The sequence below is a fragment of the Octopus bimaculoides genome, chromosome 4, assembly GCF_046866305.1.
Source record: "Octopus bimaculoides isolate indiv1 chromosome 4, ASM4686630v1, whole genome shotgun sequence".
NCBI lineage: Eukaryota > Metazoa > Mollusca > Cephalopoda > Octopoda > Octopodidae > Octopus > Octopus bimaculoides.
In genome coordinates, this window is record NC_142931.1 from 103,163,038 (window position 1) to 103,190,556 (window position 27,519).

At 36.0% G+C, this 27,519-nt stretch overlaps 1 protein-coding gene across 6 annotated transcripts in view; it reads right to left on the reverse strand.

The window, feature by feature from the left end:
- Positions 1–27,519, reverse strand: part of LOC106878790 (cilia- and flagella-associated protein 54) — a 187,027-nt gene that overhangs the window by 127,703 nt on the left and 31,805 nt on the right. For all 6 annotated transcript variants that reach the window (XM_089351125.1, XM_089351124.1, XM_089351123.1 and 3 more), the window contains exons 9-20: positions 27,041–27,142; positions 26,548–26,648; positions 24,466–24,649; positions 22,673–22,746; positions 18,031–18,168; positions 15,481–15,628; positions 13,307–13,566; positions 11,526–11,703; positions 10,543–10,607; positions 5,811–5,942; positions 3,485–3,679; positions 421–513 (exon numbers count right to left, since the gene is read on the reverse strand). In XM_089351125.1, the coding sequence (XP_089207251.1) occupies positions 421–513; positions 3,485–3,679; positions 5,811–5,942; positions 10,543–10,607; positions 11,526–11,703; positions 13,307–13,566; positions 15,481–15,628; positions 18,031–18,168; positions 22,673–22,746; positions 24,466–24,649; positions 26,548–26,648; positions 27,041–27,142 (1,670 nt within the window). The remainder of the gene's footprint in view (positions 1–420; positions 514–3,484; positions 3,680–5,810; positions 5,943–10,542; positions 10,608–11,525; positions 11,704–13,306; positions 13,567–15,480; positions 15,629–18,030; positions 18,169–22,672; positions 22,747–24,465; positions 24,650–26,547; positions 26,649–27,040; positions 27,143–27,519) is intronic.

Consider the following 27,519-nt stretch of genomic DNA (forward strand, 5'->3'; position numbering starts at 1 on the left):
AGATATTCAATCAGTTGCTCAGCCTTTTCCTTGTATATTTCTGTCATTCTGCAGTAATAACCTCTTCTCTCCCATCACCCTCATCCTATATCCTACCATTCCATTTCATGACTTTCTTTCACAGTCACTTTTACACTTCTTGCTTTGTACTTTTTCTCACCTACTTTATTTTTCAACATTACAAAGGTTACAATAAACACAGAATAAATACTCTAAGCAGGTGATACAATAAACACATCTTGCCTCCACTGTTATACAAGCTGTCTCAAAGGAAATCCAGCTGTAAAATATAAGGTTAAATGTATCAAGAAATGTGATTCTTCCTATATGCTACATTTTTCATTCTGTTTGTTAAAAAATAAAATACGATAAAATCAAAAGTTTAATCAAAATTTCAAATAGATAGTATAAAAATATTACTAAGTTTCCTGTTCCAGGTACTGGAGTATCATTTAATCTGACTTTATTATAGCTGGTTGTTATAATTTGAGCAAACAGCCGATACCAGCACACCTGAAATATAGATTTAAAAAAAGGATGTTTAATTCTTGAAAAATAGAAAGACAATGGTAACTAATATTTAAATCTGTGGACAAAACTGAAAGAAAAAGTGACAAATGTATTGACTGAAGTTGAATGTTTAGTTAAAAATCCTTTGAAGACTCAACAAATGATATTTTTTGGCATCTATTCTGCAGTTTATCATCATCATTTAATGTTCGTTTTCCATGCTGGCATGGGTTGGATGGTTTGACCAAAACTGGTAAGGCCAGAGGCTGTACCAGGCTCCATTGTCTGTTCTGTTACGGTTTCTACTGCTGTATGCCCTTCCTAATGTCAGCCAATCCACAGAGTTTACTGGGTGCTTTTTATGTGGCACCAGCAGCAGTGCTTTTAACATGGCATTGGCATGAGTGCTTTTTATGTGGCACCATTATCAATTCTGCTGTGGCAGATAGGTCTTCTTGAGTACAGCAATGTGCAAGATATCTTGGTTCTTAGTCATCTCCTTCATAAGGCTCAGTGTCTTGGAGATCAGCCTTCATATGAAATAATTTTTCATTATATATTTAATTTTTATGTAGCAATATCAATTAAAATTATAATGAACAGTTTAATATTTTTTTAAATCACAGGGTTACTCACAGGGTTAGCGCTATCTCTGGGCTGCTATGATATTAAATGGATGAGAGAGAAATATCTATCAGAATAAGACATTGGTCAATCTCATATAGGTTTTCCTATAAGAAGAGTTTAACTGAGCTCTGTAAGCAGCTAACAATGACTCCACTGTCTACTATCAGCTACAGGACTTAAATATAGCTAGACAGACTTGGTTAATTACTGCTAGTTATCTTGAACACAGACAAAACTCAATAGTAGTGACAGTATGGGAAATGCTGAATCTCTGGGTTATGACTGGTTATTCAGGACTCTACCCATTAAGTCATTGCTGATCCCTCAGGCAAAATCAAAATAATATTTACAAAAGATAAAGAAGGGTGCCGGGATGGCTGTGTGGTAATAAGTTTGCTTCCTGACCACATGATTTGGGTACAGACATGTGTCTTCTACTATAGCTGCTGGCCAATCAAAGCCCTGTGAGTGGATCTGGTAGATAGAAAGTGAAAGAAGCCATCATATATACATACATATATACATCATCATCGTTTAACATCCGTTTTCCATGCTGGCATGGGTTGGATGGTTCGACTGGGGGTCTGGGAAGCCGGGTGGCTGCACCAGGCTCCAATCTGATCTGGCAATGTTTCTATGGCTGGATGCCCTTCCTAATGCCAACCACTCCGAGAGCGTAGTGGGTGCTTTCTGCATGCCACCGGCACAAGGCCAGAGGGGGCTGGCATCAACCACGTTCAGGGAGCCAGACAGGCAATGCTAGCATCAGCCACAACTACAATTTCCATTTGATTGTGGTTTGATTTAATTTTGATGTTAATGTACTTGACTCAATAGGTCTCCTCAAGCACGGCATGTCGCTCTACGATCCAAAGGTACTTTTTTGAGTGGGCTAGTTATGCGTCACTGGTGTAGGCTACAGCTGTGATCTCACTTTATTTGCCAGATCTTCTCAGTCACAGCATATCTCCAAAGGTCTCGGTCTTTCATCATTGCCTCTGTAAGGCCCAACGTTTGAAGGTCATGCTTCACCACCTCATCCCATGTGTTCCTGGGTCTCCCTCTACCACAGGTTCCTTCCATTGTTTGGGAGTGGCACTTCTTCACACAGCTCTCCTCATCCATCTGTAGTACATGACCATACCAGCGCAGACGTCTCTCTTGCATGCCATATCCGATGCTTCTAATGTCCAACATTTCTCTCAGGGTACTTACACTGTTGTGTGTACACACTGACATTACATATACAGCGGATCATACTAGGTTAATTTCCTTCAAGCCTATGCAAGTCTTCTTCAGCAGTCACAGCCCATGTTTCACTGCCGTGAAGCATGGCAGTTCACACACATGCATCGTACAATCTACCTTTCACTCTGAGCGAGAGGCCCTTTGTCACCAGTAGGGATAGAAGCTTTCTAAACTTTATTCTAGTGGTAATGCTCTCTGAGCATCCACCTCCACTACAGACTTGGTCACGTAGGTAGCGGAAGCTATCAACTACTTCTAGTTTCTCCCTCTGGCATGTGATGGAATCTGTTTTCTGAGCATTTGTGGTGTTAATTGCCCCTGTGCATCTGCCGCACATGAAAGCTGTCTTCCCAGTAAATCTTCCTTTGTTATTGCTGCACCACTTATGTGTCCATAGCTTATACTGGGTACATCTTATGGAATTTCTACCTACACCTTTTCTACAGATAGAGCAGGGCCATCTACCTGGAAGGGTGTGTGATGTGTTCGCCTTCCCTTACTAGGACTTCAGTTTTTGCGACATTGACTCTAAGGCCCATCAATTCTAAACCTTGCTTCCACACCTGAAATTTCTTCTCTTGTTCTGGTAGTGATTCTGCTATGAGGGCCAGGTCATCAACATAGAGGAGCTCCCAGGAGCAACAAGAAAATGAGATGACAAAGGAAAAAAAATGTTATGTAGTGAACTTTGATGTTTTTTTATAACTGTTTCTTACATTTGTCATCTCATTTTCTTATTATTAGAGCTCTGCACTCATCTAATGCTTCATTCTGAAGGATACGTATATTGAGTTCTACACCAGGTTTATAGTCTCACAATACCTAAGAAAAATGTATGTGTGTGTGTGTGTGTGCACACGTGCGTGCGCATGCGTCTTTGTCCCCCACAACTGCTTGACAACCAGCGTTGGTGTTTAGGTCCCCATAACTTAGTGGTTCACCAAAAGAAACCGACAGAATAAATACCAGGCTTTAAAAAAAATGAAGTACTGAGGTTAATTCATTCGAATAAAAATTTTTCAAGGCAGTGCCCCAGTATGGCCACAGTCTAATGACTGAAACAAGTAAAACAATAGAAGAGAAAAGAGAGATATTATACCTTTTCACCAGAAGATGGATTGAATTTGGCAGGTTTAAATGCTAATGCTGATGGTGACCGCCATAAAAGAATAGGAGGCAATGGCACGTTCCTCTCTGGTACAGTGGGTTTTTTATCAAGCATGTAGACACTATTGTTAACTTCATACATTTTGGACTCTTCTTTCTGGAACTTTATTAAAGAATCCAAAGATTTCTGAAAGTAATTATGAAAAGAAAAGTTGTTTTAATTATTAAAAGATAAGTTGTGAGTTCATTAGTAAATCTCAGTAATGGGGTATCTATATTGAAAAATGGAGTAAAAAGCAAAAGATAGTGTTTTAACAGGTGTCAGATATAGTAAAATGCTAACCCAAATGCCTTATACTATTTTGTCTCTCCATCTACATTCTGAGTTCAAATCCTGCTGGAATTAACTTTATCCTTCATCCTGCAGAGACCAACAAAGGTAGACTGGACAGAGACCAACAAAACCTATGATAATGATTTATGAGATTATAAACCTCGCTTTTAGAAATTAAACATATTTTTAATATTCATATTTATAATGTGTTTCACTGGTTTTGATCTTTGACTATCATCAACTTTCTTATTCCTAACTATGTACATAGTAAGGGACTGGACTTCTGTCCAGTCTGGGACTATGTACATATCTAGGAATAAGACAGCTGATGACAATTTGAAGATCAAATTGGTCAAAAATTTAGAGTAAATATTCTAAAATGTTTTATCTCTAAAGTTAATAAACTGAAAAAGTATAAACTTATTAACATCAACTAATCCCAGATATTGGAAGATTTTAACATTATTCAGTTCAAAATCTCTTATTCCGATCATCTTTAAAATAGGTCAAAGCTATAGCTAAGTATGATTTTTGTTACAATTGGCTTCTATTGACAAAAATCAGATTTGTGCCATACCATGTACCTGAATAATTGAATTTTAAAATAAGACAGTATTTATATTGCTATCTAATATTGATTTCAAATTTTGGCACAAGGCTAGCAGTTTCAGGGAGGAGATATGTCAACTATGTCAACACCAGCACTCAACCGGTACTTATTTTATCAACTCCAAAATGATGAAAGGCAAAATCAACCTCAACAGATTTTGAGCTCAGAACATAAAGACGAACAAAATGCCACTAAGCATTTTACCCAGCATGCTAACAATTCCACCAGCTTGCTGCTCTATATCGATTTCTAATGTAAAACCTGTTTATTGCAATTGTTTCAACAATATACTGATGTTTATTTTTTTTCCCCTTTTGTTATCACCATCACTGCTGTTACCATCATTGTCAACATCCACACCATTATCTTCCTCATCATCAGTGCCATTATTGCCAGCACAAACACCATCATCATCATAAACATTGCTATTATTTTTAGTAGTGTAATTCTTCAAGCTTTCAGCAAACTATGATTGTGCATTTATAATATTTCACCATCAATTGACAAAAATAAGACAAGAGTAGACTTTTTATTCTCTTCTCTTGATCACAGTTCTTTTGCTAAGTATTTAATCACTTCCTAATCATACTGCTGCAAACCACCAAATCATAGCAGCCATTCATCTGATCTGCCACTTAAAATTTTGAAATATGAAAGTAGAGAGAAGTTATACCTCACCAATTTTGTAATAAAACAGAACATTGATTCCTTTGACTGACCAAGATGTGAGATGACTGACAAAATTCACTTAGAATCAGGGTTATTAAAAGAAGTATTTTACAAAAGATTGGGATAACTGAACAATCTTTCATTTGTTCCACAATGCTGTGGTTGTAAGGCACAAATAAACATTGCTCTTATCTTGAGATGCATTCAGCAGCTGTAAATCCAAGTGTCAGGTTACAGGAACCAGCAAAAACTTGACAACTGTACCCTTACATGCTCTCTACTTGAGCTTCTGGCCAGAAAGAACTACTCCCCTAAAATCGTTCCCCAAAACACGTCCGTCCAACTCAATGCATTGCAAAGAAAAGTGGTCATTTAAACATGGTGCTTCTTGATGTGACATCAATTCCCTTCGCTTCCAGTCCTACATCCTCGTTACTCGCTTCATTCCTCCATAAATGCTTAATTTAGTGTAATGACAGTTGCTTCCCTTATGGAGGACATACCTCAGGACTATATCCCCATGACCCTCTCAAGAATATTCTGTGGAGATGATGGGTAGATGGATGGATACTTAATTTTGTTGCTCATTTGAATAAGTTAAATTGGCTACTTTTATGCTCTACACCTTTTAGGGAAAATACTAAGCTAACTAAGAACCATTATACAACAATTCACTTCATACAAAAATACATAGGCAGAGCTTACCTGTAATATTTCTTTTTTTGATTCATCTGACACCACAGCAGCTTGCATTTTCAGGAGGGATTTCATCAAATTATGGGAGCCACATTCATTCAGTAACATCTCATAAGTGACCGTGAAAGTGTCTTCTTTTTTCTGAAATGTGGAAACCAAAAGAAAATGCTTACTGAAAATTTCTTTTTAAAAACAAGCATAAGATAGTTTGGTTTCTTCTTAATTAACTCATTTCTTTCTCACTCGTAGTGATGGTTTAGAATATATACAAGGAGGTACCCAAAAGTAATGGGAAACATTCTCTGTGAGACAAGCCCATTGTAGTTTAGGCTTCTGCTGTTAGAAGCCACTTGATGTGACCCTTGGGCATCAGTCTACCAACCGCAGCATCTTGTAAGGTCATACTGTCATGTGGTGCGTCTTTGTTTTGCAGTGCTTCTCCCTTGTTCATTGATTTTTGTGGTGGCTGAAATGAAGGAACAGCATGCTTGCATGAAATTCTGTTTTCTGCTATGGAAAACAGTGGTCAAAACAGTTGTCATCCTTCAAACAGCTTACAAGGATGCTGCCATGAGCAAAACACAAGTTTATGATGGTTTTCATGCTTTAGGAATGATCACTTGTCGCTTGAAGATAAACTTCATTCAGAGCAACTGTTGACCTGAATGAATGAAAACATCATGGAAATTCATGAACAGATTTTGGGGGACCATTGCTGAACAATTGACAAACTTGTTGATATGACTGGTGTATCCTGGAGCTCCTGCTAACGAATTTTGAGCAAGATATTGTGGATGAAAAGAGTTGCAGTAAAATTTGTGCCTTGCTTTCTCACAGAAGATCAAAAGCAGTCACAACTGAATGCATGTCATGAACTGAAAGAGCAGTTGGAAGTTGATCCAGACCTTTTTTCGAAGGTCATCACTGGTGATGAAGGCTGGTACTTTGGGATTAACAGATGTGGAAGAGGTGAAGAAAAAAAATGACAGAGGTGTTAAAAGGCATCACTTCACAAGAGTTCCAGGACTGCTTCAGACAGTGGAAAATGCATCTGGATTGATGCATTGCTTCAAATGGACAATACTTTGAAGTCAATAAAAATGTAAACATGTAAAAGTAAGTGAATGAAACTGCAAAATTTCTTTTGAGTACCCTTTAATATATATGTATCTTTTATCTTTTACTTGTTTCAGTCATTTGACTGCAGCCATGCTGGGGCCAACAAATCAACCCCAGGACTTATTTTTTTGAGCCAGGTACTTATTCTATCAGTCTCTTTTGCTGAACCACTAAGTTACAGGGCTGTAAACACACCAACATCAGTTGTCAAGTGGAGGGAGGGGTATAAACACAGACACAAAGGCACACATTAATATATATATATATATATATATATGGGGTTCTTTCAGTTTCTGGTTATCAAATCCACTCACAAGGCTTTGGTCAGCCTGAGGCTGTAGTAGGAGACACTCGCCCAAGATGCCATGCAGTGAGGCTGAAAATGAAACCATGTGGTTGGAAAGCAAGCTTCTTACCACACAGTCATGTCTGCAGCTATATATGTATACACACGTTTATACATACTTATATATATATATATATATATATATATATATATATCCGGCCAGATAACTCTATACCTCCTCTACAGCAAGACTTCTGTCTCTGTCTCATTGTAACCTTTCATCATCTGACACACACAAGATCACCTCCTCCCATGCCCTCTCCCCTCTCAAAAGATTTTTGTCTTGCAGGTTACTTGGTGACCCTGTCAGTGCAGGCGCCACTTAAACAGCATGCAGTCCACGCTGTAAAGTGGTTGGCATTTGGAAGGGTATCCAGCTGTAAAAAACCTTGCCAAAACTGACCTCACCTATACTTGTGCCATATAAACAGCACTAAGTGCACTCTGCTAGATGGTTGGTGTCAGGAAGGGCATCCAGCTGTAAAAATCCTGCCAAAACAGTCATAGAAGTCTGGTGCAGTCTTCTACCTGGTTAGCTCCTGTCAAACCTTCCCACCCATGCCAGCATGGAAGGTGGACGTTAAACGATGATGATGATGATATATCTATATATCATCATCGTCGTCGTTTAACGTCTGCTTTCCATGCTGGCATGGGTTGGACAGTTTGACTGAGGGCTGGCAAGCCAGAAGGCTGCACCAAGCTCCAATCTGATCTGGCAGACTTTCTACAGCTGGATGCCCTTCCTAACACCAACCACTCCAAGAGTATAGTGGGTGCTTTTTAGGTGCCACTGGCATGAGGGCCAATCAGGCGGTACTGGTATCGACCATACTTGAATGGTGCTTTTTACGTGGCACCAGCATGGGAGCCAGTCAGGCACCACTGGCAATGATCATGCTCAAATGGTATTTTTTGACAGGAGCCAGTCAGGCAGCACAAGGGTCAGTCAGGTGACACTGGCAATGATCTCACTCGAATGGTGCTTTTTATGTGCCACCAGCACAGGACCAGTCAGGCAGCACTGACATTGACCACGCTCAAATGGTGCTTTTTATGTGTCACCAGCACAGGTACCAAACAGGAGGTACTGTCACTGGCCACAACAATGACTTCACTTGACTCAACAGGTCCTTGCAAGTGCAGCTCATTGCCCAATGGCTACTCCAAGATGGGCTGGTTATGCTGCATTGGCTCAGGCCATGGTTATGGTCTCACTTGGCCTGCCAGGTCCTCTCAAGCACAGTTCATTTCCAAAGGTCTTAGTCACTCGTCATCACCTCCGCAAGGCCCAACGTTTGAAGGTCATGCTTCACCACCTCATCCAATGTCTTCCAGGGTCTACCTCTTCCACAGGTTCCCACCACTGCTAGGGTATGACATTTTTTTCACACAGCTATCCTCATCCATTCGTACCACATGACCATACCAGCACAGTCATCTCTCTTGCACACATCTGATGCTTCTTATGTCCAACTTTTCTCTCAGGGTGATTATACTTTGTCATGCATGCACACTGACATTACACATCCAGTGGAGCATACTAGCTTCATTCCTTGCAAGCTTATGCATGTCCTCAGCAGTCATAGCCCATGTTTCACTGCCATATAGCATAGCTGTTCACACACATGCATCATACTTTTACTCTGAGCGCGAGGCCTTTTGTCACCAGCAGAGATAGGAGCACTCTGAAATTTGCCCAGGCTATTGTTATTCTAGCAGTTACACTCTCAGAGCATCAACTCCCACTACTGACTTCTATTTTTTTCCCCCTGGCACGTGACGGAAGCTATTTTCTGCACATTTTAAGTGTTTATTGCCCCTGAGCATTTGCCACACACAAAAACTATCTTCCCAGTTAGCCTTCCTTTGATATTGCTGCACCTCTTATGTGTACACAGCTTACACCAGGTACATCTTATGGAGTTCCTACTTATGCCTTTTCTACAGATTGAGCAGGGCCATCTACCTGAAGGGATTTGTGATTTGTTTGCCTTCCTACTTAGTAAGACTTTGGTTTTTGCTAGGTTGACTCTAAGGCCCTTTGATTCTAGACCTTGCTTCCATATCTGAAACTTCTCCTCTAGTTCTGATAGTGACTCAGCTATTAGAGCAAGGTCATCAGCATAGAGAAGCTCCCAGGGGCATCATGTCTTGAATTCCTCAGTTATTGCCTGGAAGACTATGATGAATAAGAGGAGGCTGAGGACTGATCCTTGGTGGACCCCTACCCAGAATTCTTCACTATACTCATTGCCATTTATTTATTTATTTATATTTATATATAGCCAGATTAGAAATTTTATGCATATTTGAAACTTCAAAATATTGTTTCCTGATCACAGCTTTGTCTGTTATCCTTCAGAGCTGGTAAATAAATATCAATAACATATTAGTGTTTATAGAATTAATTTTATCTATACTCAATAAAATTGACCTTCTACATGTTTACATTGAAGGTTAATTCACTCAGCACTTGACTCAAAGATTTATTAGTGTCAACTAAATTAATTTGAGCAATGTATTACTGTAGTTCAGAAATACAGAAGAAAAAATGAAATCAGTGAATAAATAATCAAAATAGAGGCGTTCCCATGTTCTGAAATATATATCATGCCAAGAGAAACTTGTGTTCCTCGCAAGAAATTTTTGGGACATGGCTAACTATTCACAGTATTACCACAGGTAATTGTGAGGTTGAAGAGCTAGAACGAGGTCTCATTTGTAGTCCTATAGGTGGCCTTGGTCACCAAAATGAGATAAAGCTATTCATTGAACTAATACATACTAGGGTAAATATTTGTTTGCCCCTAGAGCTTGAGGGATTGTCTAGGGATGTTTGTAAGAGGTCTGATGGACTCTTAGCCCTTGGGTTAGAGGCACGTGGGATGCCATCATTAGTGACTTGTCTACTCCTTACATGTCCTTAATGTTGTAGCAGATATGTGGATTACTACATCCTCAGCTGAATGAAATACTGTAATCCGTCAGCAAATTATATTTTTCAATCTGTGGCTTTTGAGATCTTATGAGATGTCGGACTGCTGACAAGTAAGTTTTAAACTTCTTTAATTTATTATCAAAGATTTCCTTCATTTATTATCAAGAATTTTCTCTCTTCTCTATTTGGAAAACTTTTTGTTAAGGACTGAAGTGGAAAGCTATGAAAAGCAGAAGTCTCCATAATAAGGAAACAAGAGGAAAAGAGAAAACAGAGATGTTTGACAATGAAGTATATATTACAATAAACAAGACATGAACAGTTTTATTACAAACCTTTTTAGAATTCTTTTTCGATGATTGTAAATCTTTTTTAAGATCTGATTTCCCTGGACCAGTTTCTGAAAAGTAAATTGTCCCATGATTAATAACTGAATCTGACACAGGCATAGAACACAGAGAATTCTCTTAAAAGATGTAATGTTATCAGACTAGATAATATCAGTTATATTTAATTATGTTACATAACTGCATCATTTTCATCATCATTGTGTGTTGTTGGCACTCCGTCGCTTACGATGTCAAGGGTTTCAGTTGATCCGATCAATGGAACAGCCTGCTCGTGAAATTAACGTGCAAGTGGCTGAGCACTCCACAGACACGTGTACCCATAACGTAGTTCTTGGGGATATTCAGTGTGACACAGTGTGACAAGGCTGACCCTTTGAATTACAGGCACAACAGAAACAGGAAGTAAGAGTGAGAGAAAGTTGTGGTGAAAGAGTACAGCAGGGTTTGCCACCATCCCCTGCCGGAGCCTCATGGAGCTTTAAATGTTTTCGCTCAATAAACACTCACAACACCCGGTCTGGGAATCGAAACCGCGATCCTATGACTGCGAGTCCACGGCCCTAACCACCAGGCCATTGTGCCTCCACCATCATCATTATGATAAAGGCATCAACAGTAGCAGCTGTATTGCTGACAAGATGATGCATAGAAAAATGATAATGACAGTTGTAAATTAAATGTTAAGTACATATAATTTACACACAATGATAACATTTCATGTTATTTCTGGTGAAAAATATAATTGTTCTTGATCACTGACAGAATAGTAATATGCAACTTCATGCGAGATGTAATCCAAGATAATATTTCAAATTTATCATCACAAAATGTAAAACCTCTGAAGTTGTATTTCATTAATATATTTGGAAAATAACATTGATCTAATGAAGTGGGAAATTAATTGACTGAACAAATTAACATATGATTGATCATTATATATTTATCTCAGTAAAGGTTTTGAGTCTTACTTATCAGTTTGCATGATACTCTATAGTAAATAAATAACAATTCAGTGTGTTGATCTCTCATAAAATGACAAATGGGACTCTCAAAATTCAGAAGTTGATCTTTAGGAATTAATTTGTTGACATTCTCAGCTGCAGTCTTAACATTATTTCCTGTTTCAGAGACCTGACTATCCTCTTCCTAAACAGAGAAATATACAAGAACCATTATAAGTAATCAATCACAAAATTAATTAATTAATTAATTAATTAAACACACACATATATGAACTATAGATATGCCAATAAACTACAAGAAGAAATCTCAGTTCAAGAAATTTTCAAAAGAAAATTATTGGAAAAAATTTGTTTATTATTTTTGAATCCTGGAAAATTAGCTGTGAATAAAAAGAGTTTGGAGACAAACAGAAAAACCAGTTAAGTATTTTGATTTGTATTTTGAGAGAGTAAACAATAATAAGCTATACAATATATTCTGAAACTATCAGTTAAATAAATCTGAATAGCAAGTCTCAGGAATAAGCTAATGGTTTAAGCTTCCAAATTGCATTGGTATAATTCATTTTGTCAGTAAGCAAGAAAAAAGATGTCACAGTGACTCAATAAGAGATGGAGTCTTAAATATCCTTTTCTACTCTAGGCAAAAGGCTAGTCGATTAGATCGACCTCAGTATGCAGCTGGTACTTAATTTATCGACCACCGAAAGGATGAAAGGCAAAGTCGACCTCGGTGGAATTTGAACTCAGAATGTAAAGACAGACAAAATACCGCTAAGCATTTTGCCTGGCGTGCTAACGTTTCTGCCAGCTTGGCACCTTTCTTAAATATCGATACATCTTGACTGAAAGGACTACCCTACATAGTCCCATACATATGGACATTGTAGGTACTCAGAAGCCCTGCTAGGTAGAAGTTTTTTGTCTGAAGCTTCTAGGAGATATAGTTGGAGAGAGGAAGTTTTAGTGAGAGGAAGAAGAATAGTACTCTAGATTTTTATCAGGGCCCCTGAGACCAAGGAAGTTCTCCTTAGAGTAGAGGTCTAGATGAAAATCTTGTGGAGGGCTTGTAGAAGGCATGCAAGAGTTGGGGAAATGTTTTAAAACCAAGTAAAAGAAAAAATCTACCACCCTAAAACAGTCACAACATTTCAGATAGACTATCACACTGTTTCTGTTTACCATTCCCCAAATTTCACTCAGTTGGCTTTGGTCAACCTGATACCATGCTAGAAGACACCAGCTCAAGTTGCTGCATAGTACAGAGTGACTTCATTTTTATGTCTACATTCTTTGTGTGAAAATGACTGAAAATTATTTAATGTTCATTAGGCTAAAACAATTAGTTGAGGTGCATGGCTAAGTGGTTAGGATGTTGGACTCATGATCGTAAGATTATGGTTTCAGTTCCTGGATCAGGCAATGCAATATGTTCTAGAGCAAAACACTTCATTTCACCTAACTCCAGTCCACTCTGCTGGCAAAAATGAATAATCCTGCAGTGGACTGGGAAATTGGGAAACTGGCCTTATGGTTCTATATTACTCAGGAAGGAGCTTTATCATTTATCCTGAAACAAACCATGCAAAAACCAAAAAAACTTATTAATACATAATACTAATCTAAATTTCTGAGTGCTTCAAAAGTTATATGTATTACTAATTATCTTCAGAAAACAGCCAGAAGAGAAAAATACAAATGAATTTACATTGAAAGAATTTCTTTCTTAACCAAGATGTTCTCTAAAAGTTGAAGCTGTTTATTAACCATACATAGTGTGCTCTTACTTTTACACCCAAAGCATTCCTGGACATTGGACTCTCCTGTTTTGCAGCTAAACTGCGAGCTTGGTCAATATCTTTGAGGCCTTTCATTAGAATGTTTCTTGCTAATCTCAAAAAATCTTCTTTTGTCAATAGGTGAATATCTGATGGTATAAAAGAATCCTCAACTAAATTTGAAGATGAAGAGTTTCCTTCTTTTTTAAATGTCATTTCTGGTGGTGATGATGAAGACATCAAAAGCATTTCTTTTTTCTCTATATCTTCTGCAAAATAATAATAACAATAAAAAAATAACAACTACAATAACAACAGCAAATTAGATTTTTAATTGCTCTAAATATATTAGTTTCAAATTTTGGCACATGGCCAGCAATTTCGAGGAGGGGATACATCGATTACATGGACCCCAGCAACTGATACTTAATTTATCAATACCAAAAGGATGAAAGGCAAAGTCGACCTTAGCATAATTTGAGCTCAGAACATAACAACAGATGAAATGCCACTAAGCATTCTGCCCAGCTTGCTAACAATTCTGCCAACTCATCGCCTTATTTACTCCTAATATATATGTATATATGTATAACTGTAATATATTTTACTGTGTACTGGTATTTTCCTATTTTTATATATATAAAGTAGATAACATTGTCTTTAGACATTTTTCAGTCAGCATTACTATTATAACTGAAACATGTGCTACATAACTTCTATACATTTTAATAATTGATGGCAAATTGGAAACCAGATTTTGTATAAATGATAAATGAACCAGTACATTATTCTTTTACTTGTTTCAGTCTTTTGACTGTGGCCATGCTGGAGCACTGCCTTTTAGTCGAGCAAATCGACCCCAGGACTTATTCTTTGGAAGCCTAGTACTTATTCTATCAGTCTCTTTTGTCGAACCGCTAAGTTATGGGGACGTAAACACACCAGCATCAGTTGTCAAGCGATCTTGGGGGGACAAACACAGACACACAAACACATACACACATACATATACATATATACGATGGGCTTCTTTCAGTTTCCGTCTACCTAATCCACTCACAAGGCTTTGGTCGGCCCAAGGCTATAGTAGAAGACACTTGCCCAAGGTGCTACGCAGTGGGACTGAACCCGGAACCATGTGGTTGATAAGTATGAATTATCCAGTGTATGATAGAATATAATTTATGGAAAATTGAGGAAGGAAATGTAAAGTTAACAGTGATGGTACTCGAAGACTGAATTGATGAGATGAACGAAATTAATTACAACAATTTACAAATTTAATAGTGAGTCAGTCAAGTAAATTAAATTGGTCCCAGTAGGAATCTGGTAGTTATTTTACTCATTATACAGATCCTGAAAATATGTTTGAACTTATTGCATATTCACAGAGAGACACATAGAGAAACATAGGAACACAGATAATATTTTATACTTCTAAAAAGTAACTTAAAAATTTACAGTTCATTTTGCCATCAGATTCACATTTGAAATGCTCGACTTAAATGTCTATTGAAATGTTTTTATTTTATTAAGTTACCGTGATTTCACACCAGAGTTAAGATTTATCCCCACTTAAATATGGATGTTCTGTCAGAACAAACTTTAAGGTGGTGAGCTGGCAGAAACGTTAGCATGCCGGGAGAAATGCTTAGCGGTATTTCGTCTGCTGTTACGTTCTCAGTTCAAATTCCGCCGAGGTTACACACTGGGGTCGATGTAATTGACTTAATCCCTTCATCTGTCCTTGTTTGTCCCCTCTATGTTTAGCCCCTTGTGGGCAATAAAGAAATAAGAACAAACTTTACTGCAGTAGATACAGTGAGAGAAATTCTGATAGTAGCTTTTAGTGCAAAAAGCCAATGTGAGAGTTTCTCATGCTTAAGTGGGGATAACGTGCATGTTTAAGTGGGGATAGATATTACCGCTCAGTTTTAATGCTGCCTCTGTCGCTGATATATATATCTTACCAACCTAAGTTAAGGATATTACAGATTCATTCACTTATTAAAATACTAGACTAGGACAAAGTATATTTTTAAAGAACAAAATGTCAAATTCTATATATGTTCTCAAGCAAATCTACTTATATTATATCAAAATAGCTATTAAATAAATGTGCTCATTTAGAAAGAAAAGTTTTTCATAATATTTTAAGTTTATTTAAAGAAGACAGTCATTACTCCATGATTTCTTTCCTTGTGTTAAATTGGCGCAAACTTCTAAAAGTAAAGCCAGGCGAAGTGTAACTTCACTAAAAACTGTAAAATTATGGGAGGAGACATGACACCAACACATCACTGAGAAAATCACATCCAGAATAGGCAGCCACTGAAAAATATATTAAAAACGTGTAAGTTATAGGTAATAAAATCATTATTACACAACCATATTAACACCAACAAGATACCTAGCTTAAGAAATTATAATAATGGCCATAAAAATAGGAAAATTACTTTACATAACAAAATAGATCCCAATAAGAAAACTACTAATGATAATAGAAACAATAATATAACCCCAAACACTTATGATAACCACAAACCCCTTTCATATTACAAATTTAGAAGAAAAAATTCTATATGGCTTAACATCCCTTACAACTATGCAGTATCTACGAACATCGAAAAGAAATTTATGGATATCTTACAAAAAAATTTCGACCCTAACCATAGATATTCTAAAATCTTCTCTCAACACACAATCCGTATCTCATACTCTACTCTCCCCAATATAGGATCTATTATCAATAAGTTAAATAGAAAGAACATTGAACTAGCTAGGACCCTTGAAAATAAAAATTGTCTTATTATTGATAACAACACAAATAACTACCAAACAATTAATAACACCAACGCAACCAATAATCATGCACATGTTAATGAACATATTAATACTTCAACTGCTAACATAGTTGATGAGATAAATCTTCCTAGCTCAAACAATATCAATTGCATATCCAGTAATACAACCAGCAATATTGATATAACCAATTTAGATACTTGTATCAATAATCAACATAGCAATATATATATAGCTGATAAGCCTCTTAATTGCAATTGTAGAATTAAAGCCCACTGTCTGATATCTGGCCATTGTTTAACCCGTAATGTAGTCTATAAATGTACAGTAACTACTCCAACTAATAATTTCATTTATGTTGGTTGCACAATCAACCTTAAACAACGATTATATAATCATTTTTCTTCATTTAGACTTAAACATAAAGCCAATAGCACATCATTATCTAATAAAATTTGGGAATTGAAGGAAAATGGTATTGATTTTAATCTTAAATGGGAAATCGTCAGGAGAGCACAACCTTATAGAAATAGTAGATATGGCTGTGGATTGTGCTCTATGGAAATTTACGAAATTTTTAAACTTAAGGATAATCCTAATCTAATTAACAATAGATCTGACTTAAGGGTTCTATGTGTGCATTGTTACTCCCGCACCTTTAAATATTTTAAAAAGTAAATATTTTTTAAAAAGTAAATCTTGCTAATTTTTAATTTAGTTTCTCTCATTTCCCTGACTAATAACTATTTTATTTGAGTTATAACTTTTAATATAAACTTAGAATACATTTTAACCTTTCCCAACCCACTGATAGTATTCCTACATTTTCTCTAGGTAATTCTGAGTCCCTTCTACCTATTACTTTTTCGAAAACCTTAGCTTTAATTCTCTTAATTTAGTCCTGTTTTTCTAACTTTATTCCTCTCCCTTTTTTCCTCTTCCTTCTTCCCCCCTTTCTTTCTGTTCAGGTTTTGGCCATTAATATTATGGTTTTTACTCATAAATAATACTACCCCACATTAATGTATATCTTATTTTAACTAGATATGTTTATCTTGTTCTAATTATTATTGTTCCCTATAGTTTTAAACTTAGTAATTTAGTGTTTCATTGTATTATTCTAATTATACTGTAGAATAGATATATTTCTTTAATACCTTGACCTTAATTGCCTTACCTTAAATTTTTTTCCAAATTCTTACCACTCCTTAGGGTATTGTCCTTCCATTTCCTTTTTTTTTTTTTTTTTTCCTCCCTCATGCTTGATTTACCCTTAACCTGCTACTTAATCTATCTTCCTCTAAATTTAAAATTACTACTATCCCTCCTATTAGATTTTAAATTCTTGTTTGATTCACTAGTATGTTAAACAACAGCATAGTCGAGATGGTATGTTTTCTTCTCTTACTCTTGTTTTTTGCAAACATCTTCAAAATGACTTTCTAAAATGAAATTCCATTATGCAGCTGAGGAGTACATTTTCATTGTAAATTCTATGTGGTGTTCTCACTACATGAATAAATGGAGCTTGTATGAAACGTACGTACTGCTATAACCTATTGAATTTTTGTTGCTTATCTTCAAATATATATATATATATATATATATATTTATACTCACACACACATGATGGGTTTGTTTGAGTTTCCATCTATCAAATGCACTCAGCAGGGTTTGGTTGGCCCAGGGTTATAGTAGAAAATACTTACCCAAGGTACTGTACAGTGGTATTGAACCAAAAACAACATAGTTTAGAAGTGAACTTCTTAACCACACAATTATATTTATTAAAATGTCTGATGTTCACTAAAATCCAATCTTTTCTTTAGTAGAATAATTCTAAGAAAACTATGATTCCTGCCATTTAGAATTACTAATAGAGTCACTCGTAAGAAATCATGTAAACCAAAAGAGATTATAATAAGTCAAACCGTTGCTATATTTTCGCTCTTTTGGAAGTACTTTGAATTATCCTCAAATCCGATTTGGTACCGACGTAGTACTGCTTTGGTTTGGTTCCACAGATAATAAACAACTTCAAGAACTACAGTGAGGTCAACTTGTGTTGGCTGATAAAAATGAAACAAAAAAAAAAGCTTCAAAATAGAAACAACATATAACACATTAAAATGATTGACTATGAGATAATCTCTGTCTTTAGTATAATATATTATATTGTGGAAAAAGCAAAACAAAAAAAAATGAAGAGTAATGGTGTTTATACATAGACTCTCCTTTCATAGACAACTGATGAGGGTGGTACAATTACTTGCTAAACAATCTGCCAACCTGCACAGATGATTTGTTTATAGTGATCAAATGTTTGTGCTGTACAGTTAGTTCACTCTCTCCAATGAATCAACATTACCTGTGCAGGTGCATGATGTACCTCATGTGAATTGACAAAGCAATCACAAAGTTACATGAAATGAAGTGTTTTGCTCAAGAAAACAGTGCACTACCTAGTCTGGGAATCGAACCTACAATCTCACGATCATGAGTGCAACATTCTAACTACTAAGCCATGTGCCCTCACAATACACAATGATAATAATGTTACTTAATTCTATCAGACATTGACTATTTTAATGTTCATTACTGAACATTTTGTCTTCTTGCAATCATGCACAGCCTTTGCACAAGCCCAATCTCTGACATGAAAATGATTGTCTACAGTCTTTTCAGCCTCATCGATCTCACAATATTTTTCACCATAAGAAAACTACTTGTCCTTCTGGAACAAAGGAAGATGACAGGATGATTTTCATGAGGGACTTGCTTGATAGTCAAATTTGTCCTATTCATAACAACAGCTGCAGAACAAAACTCCACAAGCCAATGATACTGACACAGAATGAGTGTCTACAAAACAATTTTGCTGCTCTATATGCATCATGGACAAACCCAGCTGATGGTATTTCCTGCTTTGTAGAGATTGTCTTGAGCCAGCAGCACCCACTAACTAGCAACACAGTCAAGTCAGAGATTCCTGGAAGTTATCCATAATTCCCAGATTGGATGTTGTCCAGAACAGACCAGCCCATTGATTCTCATAAACACCTGGAGCTTTCTTGAGAATGTTGCTACTTTTACCCAATACTAATACTTGATAGAATGCTGACTGCATTACCTGATTGGTAAAGAGCTGTGAGTACCCTAGAACATTCTAGATACCAGATGCCTGGTATTGGTCATTGTTTGACTTCGGACTGCAACTCTGTCAAGATGATGGCTGGTGCAAAGATGTGCCTGACAAAGCATGACCATACCTGTGGACCATCTAGTAATCTCTGTAAATGTAACAGTCTCAGTGCATGCCTGCATCAGCCATGGCATACCAAGCTCTCATCACAGAGGATGTTGAGAGCAAACGAATCACCTGATGAGTGGAACACATCATTTCAACATGAAGCATAAGAGCAGATGCTCCAAGCTTGTCAGGCAAGAACTAAGCTAAGGCACAAAATGCAGATAATAATATATAATGGAGGAAGGGCAGCAAGCTGGCAGAATCGTTAGCATGCTGAGCAAAATGCTTAGTGACATTTTTCCATCTTTACATTCTGAGTTCAAATGCTGCCAGGGTCAAAGTCGACCCTGGCAGCCTTTCACCCTTTCAGGATCAATAAAATAAGTACCAGTAGAGTACTGGGAAAGATTACATCAACTTGCCCCTCCCTGAAATTGCTGGCCTTGTGCCAAAATTTGAAACCAATATATAATGGAAGCAACGTAAGCTTTCACCAAGTCTACCCATCTTTTCAAAGACAGCTTCTTCTCAGAAGCTGTCTTTCACTGAACCAGTCCCCAAGCAACTTATCAGAACCCTCTATCTAGCGCTCAGTGATGTTGTCTGATGGCCTAGATTTGTTTTTCCATGTATCAAGCTAACAAATCCATTAAATTGTCCTTGTTATTTTTGCTCCTACCCAAGTCTCATATTCCTCTAGAATGGTGCCAACCACCTCAGTTTTCACAGTGACAGACACTATTATGGTGACATTGTGACATTGTTTGCATACAGCCGTTTTTTATTCCAGTTTGAATGAAATTCCCCATAACAACTCCAATTTCTGCAGTAGTGAATTAAGAATCAATACATAGAGAAGAGATTAGAGAGGATATCCTTGACAAACTGAGTGCAGAATCTGAAATGATTAAAAAAAGTGGCTTATTACTCTGACCACTGAACAAATTCCATTGTGCACTGAAGTGATCCAGCCTCTAAAGACGAAACCAAAACTGGCAGCTTTGAGGATAGCCATCAGGTAATTATGGTTGACTCTCTAGCCTTTCAGTTGATCCAAGTTGATGAGAGTTTCACCAAAAACAGGTTTACTACCTACTTTCTCTACAACGTATCATGAAGTGGAAGTTTTGGAGGATAGATCTGGTTGCAAATGTGCATGTCTGTGTCTTTCCATCCACACTTTTAATGGCAAATGCCAACCTCTTTGCTAGCATCTTAGCCAAAATTCTTAAACTCTGCACTTACCAGAGTTATAGGCTGGAAATCATTAATTACATCCCTATCACATGCATTCTTCTTCAGCAATACCACCACTTTCAAACTTACAAAACTGAGAATTCTCCCATTCTGCTATCAGTTGCAGTAGATATGTGTCAAGATGTCAATGAACAACTCTGACATGTATGTGTATAGCTTGTAGGCCAGGCCATCCAAACCAAGTGATTGCACCTCATGCAGCCGTTTATCATATCCCAGCTTCTCACAGCACTGTGTATTTTCTGCCATATACCATGACAGGCTTCCAAGGTAGGTACTAAATCCACCTCTGTCTACATTCCATTTCTTACCCCAAACAGTTGAGCAAAGTGACACTAGAAAACTGTACATTGGTCTGTCAAAGACTAAATTATGGCTTTCTTATTTCTTTATTGCCCACAAGGGGCTAAACACAGAGTGGACAAACAAGGACAGACAAAGGGATTAAGTCAATTATATCGACCCCAGTGCATAACTGGTACTTAATTTATCGACCCCGAAAGGATGAAAGGCAAAGTCAACCTCATCGGAATTTGAACTCAGAACGTAACGGCAGACAAAATACCATTAAGCATTTCGCCCAGCGTGCTAACGTTTCTTATTTCTTTATTGCCCACAATGGGCTAAACATAGAGGGGACAAAAAAAGGACAGACAAAGGGATTAAGTTGATTATATTGACCCAGTGCGTAACTGATACTTAATTTATCGACTCCGAAAGGATGAAAGGCAAAGTTGACCTCGGCGGAATTTCAACTCAGAATGTAAAACAGACAAAATACCACTAAGCATTTCACCCGGCATGCTATCTGCCAGCTCATTGCCTTCTTATGGCTTTCTTATCATGCTGCATCTCTACCACCTGGGCCCATCAAATGGCTTTTGTCCTTTCATGACTTAAAGCATGAACATTAACTCTGGCAATGCAACCTTTATGTTTCACATTGAAGCCATTATCACCATTTGAAACATGAGTTGCAATGCCTTTTCTTATCACAAGTGCCAACCACACTAGTGCCAACTAAGCCTTCTGCTTCCAACCACTAAAAACAGTTACATCCAGTCAGCATGTTGATCAGGCCAGGGGGAGTTTCCATGCTTCCTTCATCCGTTTGGATTCTCAGATCATTCCTGTACCCAACCAGTTTTCATTATGCAACCTATGAATTTCTAACTTGGGTGTCTTTTCTTCTGTTTCTAGCAAGACAACTGTCACCTTTATTTTCACCAATCTCAGGCCAAGCTAGGTCAATTTGAGGACTGGAGCATCACTCTTTAGGAATGTTAAGTGGTTCTTGGCATCCATTAAGGTCAAACATTTCATCTGAACCATGCCAAACCCTTTCCCTTGAACAATGTAGTTTATGATCCTCCAGATTGGTTTCAGACAAGTTTCTACATAACTATATAGCATACTGCTCTTACAGGTCTCCTCCGGGACTTAATCTAGCATGTTTAAGGACATGCTGGTCTTACTTAGCAACTTCTTTACATCATTCAGATATAATGATAATAAAGTTATTAGGTGCTGTGTTTGAGAAATCATTAACAATTAGTTTACAAGTCATGGTGCTGGTGCTAATGATATCAGTATTGATGGTGGTATTTTCTCAATGTTTGGTTCTCTGCTTTGTTTGTCGCGATTGTAGTCATAGTTGTTGCAGTTACTAATTACAACAGAGTTAGTCAAAGTGGTGGCAGTGAGATTGTGTTGCTCCTACGACTGTTTTCTTATGCTTCTTGACTTTTCTCAATGTTGGTGTTACCATTACCGTTGTGTTTACAGCAGTGGTAAGAAGAAGAAAGTGTAAGAAATCCTGTCCATAGCTGCTGTTCCAACAACCATCACCATCCTCCTTGTTGAACATCACATTTGTATGTCTTTTCTAAAAAAACAACATAATACATCTGAAGGGCCAAAAATATCTCAAGAAAGTTGATTGGATTAACAAAATGTTGCAATAATATCAACAAAGTGTTTTCCTTAAATCTATAAACAAAACAATGACAAGACTTACATGCAGATTACAATGACAAGTCACTAGGACAATAACAACAACAACTTACACAAAAATTGCTTGTTAAAACAGACTTCAGAACTTGAGACAAGATGAGTAAGTCGTCAGCTACAACTGTATATCCTGGAAATATACAATGATTATAACATAAATTTGTAGCTTATCTGTTTACATACATATGTTTGTTAAAAATTCCATGATAGTTTATGAATATTAAACTATCATATTAAATTCTGAAATATCCAAATTTGGGATCAAGTCCAGTTAATGAATTTAGCAGTTACAAATTAAAATATAAAGTTATGCTATTACAATTCATATTTACAGAAGAAATTTTAATTATTAATGGATTTGTTTCATATTTTTAACAGCATAGAACTCAAAAAAACAATAAATCAGATTAAGAAGCTTAAAGAAACTAAATTTTCATTAACACAATTGCTATAATTGCTATATTCTTAGGCAGACATAAAGAAAAAAAAACGTCCATAAAATGGTTGTTTTTTTGTTTAAATCTTCTTGTTTTATCTTTTTACTTTTACTTGTTTCAGTCATTAAAGTGTGGCCATGCTGGGGCACTACTTTGAAGAATTTTTAGTCAAATGAATCAACCCCAGTACTTATTTTTTTTTTTAAGCCAAGTACTTATTCTTTTTGCTGAACTGCTCAATCACAGAGATGTAAAGACATCAACACTGGTTGTCGGGAGGTAGTGGGGGACAAACACACACACATATTTGATGGGCTTGTTTCAGTTTCCATCTACCAAATCCACTCACAGGGCTTTGATTGGCCTGAGATAATAGTAGAAGACACTTGCCCAAGGTATCATGCAGTGGGACTGAACCTGGAACCATGTATCTGGGAAACAAGCTTCTTACTACACAACCACACCTGAATACTAAATGATCACACATTCTTATTATTAAGCACATTTTAAAATTTCAAAATTTAATATCAACTTTCCCCATCTTATTAAACCGTACCACCTTTTACTTCCAGATCAGAATGAACTGCTTAAGTTTACCTCATTTCCTTTTCTAAACAGATAAATACGAACAAAACATTGAATAACACTATATAACATGATTTTTGTCCTAGGGTAACAACTGTTATTTCCTATTTGTTTACCCATAGATAGTACAAAAAATGGCTAATATTTCTTTCAAACTTTTGTTACATTTATTAATTTCCCCAAAGAATCCCTCTCAATACATGGCTGTGATGCTCTCCCACTACTCCTGTTCATCATCAGAGATGCACATATTGTCAATCTCTAAGGGACATGCTCAAGTGGTTAAGGTCAAGCAACTGACAAGCTAATCTGTGGTATTGAGCAGAATATTTGCTATAATGATATTTCTACTTCAGCTACTCAGTACTGAATCAGTCTGAAATGTAATGGAAAATAAATCAGTTTCAAAACATTGATGTCCAGATCACAAAAGCAAAGTTTTCTTTGATATCTAGACAAAGAAAATTTTAATTTTGTTATGCAGTGTAATCAAAAACAAATTGAAACATTGGTTTTTAATAAATTGATTATAAAGTTAGGTTCTCAAACTGGTAAATACTAGTTTCCCTCCACAAAAAATGTGAATAGGAATGGCTGTGTGGTTGAGAAGCTTGTTTCTCAACCATATGGTCCTGAGTTCATTCCCACTGTGTAGCATCTTGGGAAAATGTCTTCTATTATAGCCCTGGGCTGACCAAAGCTTTGTGAGTGGACTTGGTAGGCAGAAATTAACAAATTAGTTTTCTATTTACAATGAAAAGTTGAAAAAAAAAAAAGTTGCAGATAGTGTATTTAGTTGTCTTAAGATAGATGAAATTTTAAATAACCTGACAGTGTGGGATGAACAATTTCAGAGCTATCAGCCTCAAAATCATCCTCATTATCAGTCTCAGGAATTATGAGAACAGATGTTTGTCCTTTTCGTAATCTTCGCCCATGTAGCAATTTCTCCATTACAATAAGAAGCTGCATGATTTTAACATCCCAAGCATATCTTTCATCTTTAATTCTCTGTAGAGAAAAAACAAATTTTATACACACAAAAAATTATAAAATATACCTAGTACAACAATGGTTTTACAAGAAAGAATGAATGTAAACAAAATAAAAACGAAGCAGAAATTACAGCAAATTTGCTAAAAAATTTAACTGAAACTATTTCTATGAAACTAAAAAAATTATCAACATTAACAAGTTAAATCTAAAATGAGATGTATTGTTTTTGCAAATGAGTCAACTGCTTATGTATTCTGCTTAAATAATAGCATCATTTTAAATAGTAGGATTTTCTCAGCAACATATCCTGACTAGTATGGAGTTCCCTGTCCAGGTTGTAAGCCTTTCAACTTGTCCTGGTCGAAGTATGTTCCTCATGTCATCTCATATTCTTTCAGTAGAGTGCCAACTACCTCAGATTCCATGATGTCCAACATCACAATGATGATACCCACAAATGCCAACACATCTCTTCCACATCCCAACTTGAGTGGAAGCCCTTCAACATTTCCATTTTCTGCAGTAGTAGCATAAGAGTCAAAATGTCCAGAAGTGAAGACAGGAGAACCTATGTGGTCATTTATTCTAACCGTCAAGTAGATATTGCTGTAAATGGCAATAATCCAGACTCTGAAACTTAGACTGAAACTGGCTGTATTAAAGAGAGCTATTAGCTAGTGAGGCTGACTTGCACATTTTTGATTGATATAAACTGATCAGACCCACCCAAAACCAGATTTGTTACTTACCCTGTGATGTATTGCATGAGGTAAAGATTATTAAAGATAGATCTACTGGGAACTACACAGATCTGTGCATGTCTAATGACACTTCCTATTTCCAAAGAACTTAGCCAAAATTTTAAACTTTGCATTCAGCAAAACTGATGGACTGAAATTATTGATGCCATACCCCTTTTTTATGCAGGCTCAAAGTCGCATATTTTGAAAGAAAGGACTCAGTTAATTTAAATTGTACTTGAATGGTACTTATTGTATGGATCTCAAAAGGTGAAAAAGTAATGTTGATATTTATTGTATTTGAACTCAGAAAGTAGGGAGATGTAACTAAATACCACAAGGGCAGGGATAACTTAGGTTTAATTAATCAGATGTTGACATTCAGCTTGAAGTTATTCCAAGTTAATAGCTAATAGAAAAAAATAATAGGTTGGAAATGAAATTTCAAACTGATGCAGTTCTAAAGGAGAATAATGGAACTAAATGCTTAGTAAATGCAGTGTCAAATAGACAATAATAATACAGGGAACCAATGGAACAAGTTAAGCTGTATAACAAATGTTGTTTTAACAAGAGATTATAGACAGAAAGAGTAAAATATCATTTCATGACAAGCTGTTATTTGAAAAGAATAGACTGGTTTATCATTTTGAATACTTTGGGGATCTAAATGGAATTTGTGAGGGGCATGGTTGGGATGTAGCAGCTCTGTTTTAAATGTGTAAACACTATTCATGACTAGATCATGTTTGTGTTTTGTCAATAAAGTTAGATTTTTTTCTATTTTGAAACATATGTTAAAAACTAAAGAATAAAAGAAATACTTTATCATTTAACAATCTGCTTATTAAATGAAATTATAACAAAATGTAAGAATAAATTTCTTTTTCTGTAAATAACTGACATTAGAATTATATTGAATATACTTTTTCTTTTAAGAAGTTAAAACTGATATGTACAAGTCATGCCTATTGATTTGTATAATATTATAACTAACATTTTCCAAGCTTTTGGAGCTTAAAATAATTATCAATATATTTAAATAATTAATGATATTTTCTCAAACTGAATTCTACTTCAGAAGGAATAACATTTCTTGAATAAATTTATTTCAACATCAAACAATTTATTTATAAGTTTCATCAAAAATTAACACTAATGAACAGATAATACCTGCAAAGCATCTGCAAAGTTAACGAAGAATTCCCATTGCTCATAACAAAATGCCAGGACAGTAAGATGAAATACTGATTTGATAGGTACTTTGTTTTCTCCTCCAAAGAACATAAAACAAAAACACTAAATATAGATAAATTTAACAATTATAACATAGGAAAAGGATGGTAGAAATATAGAGTAAAAACCAGCACTGAACATGATAGAATTATTCTTATGTGAGATTTTTGGTTATTGTTGATGTGAACAGGTCAGTTAACAAATGTAGAGTTCAATACAAAAAAATAAAATGATGATAATAATTATGCATTTGAGTACACATATTGCTTTTTGGGCCTTGTGCCAGTAGTAAAAAGGTTTATTTGTTCATTGAATAAATAATTTTGGACAAAAACAGAAGCAATCAAAATGAATTACATGAGAGTGAGGTATATTTATAAGATATTAAAGTGACATTAGGGAGAAATGAAATAGAAAGATATATGAATACCAATTATTGCTAATTCTAAAAGAGAATTATCTTCAGTCTGGATAACATTAGTGAAAATATTGCTATAAGAATCTTTTCTTGAGCGGTTAGCTGCTATATTTCCTGAAAAAGGCAAAAGAATATCAATTAGCAATAAACATACTGCACCATCAATTTTAATTGATTACTTAAAAGAAAATGCTTTCTTTGTCGTCAGAGATATTTACATTATTCTTTCAAAACGAAGAGGACATGGCTCTACACCAAGTCTTATCCTTACTTGGCATGATATTTTCTCTTTCATTTAACTCAGTTATAATATTATTCATTCATAGCATATTTCAATACAATACAAATATGTTTCCTTAAGAGGAATGGAGTCACAAAAATTGTAGAATACAGGACTAAATATCATGCCGTATTAAATCGTGTTTCTGAGTTCAAATACTATGAAAGAAGAAAGACCAGCAAAGTAAAAGTACACAACTGAACACTGCAAA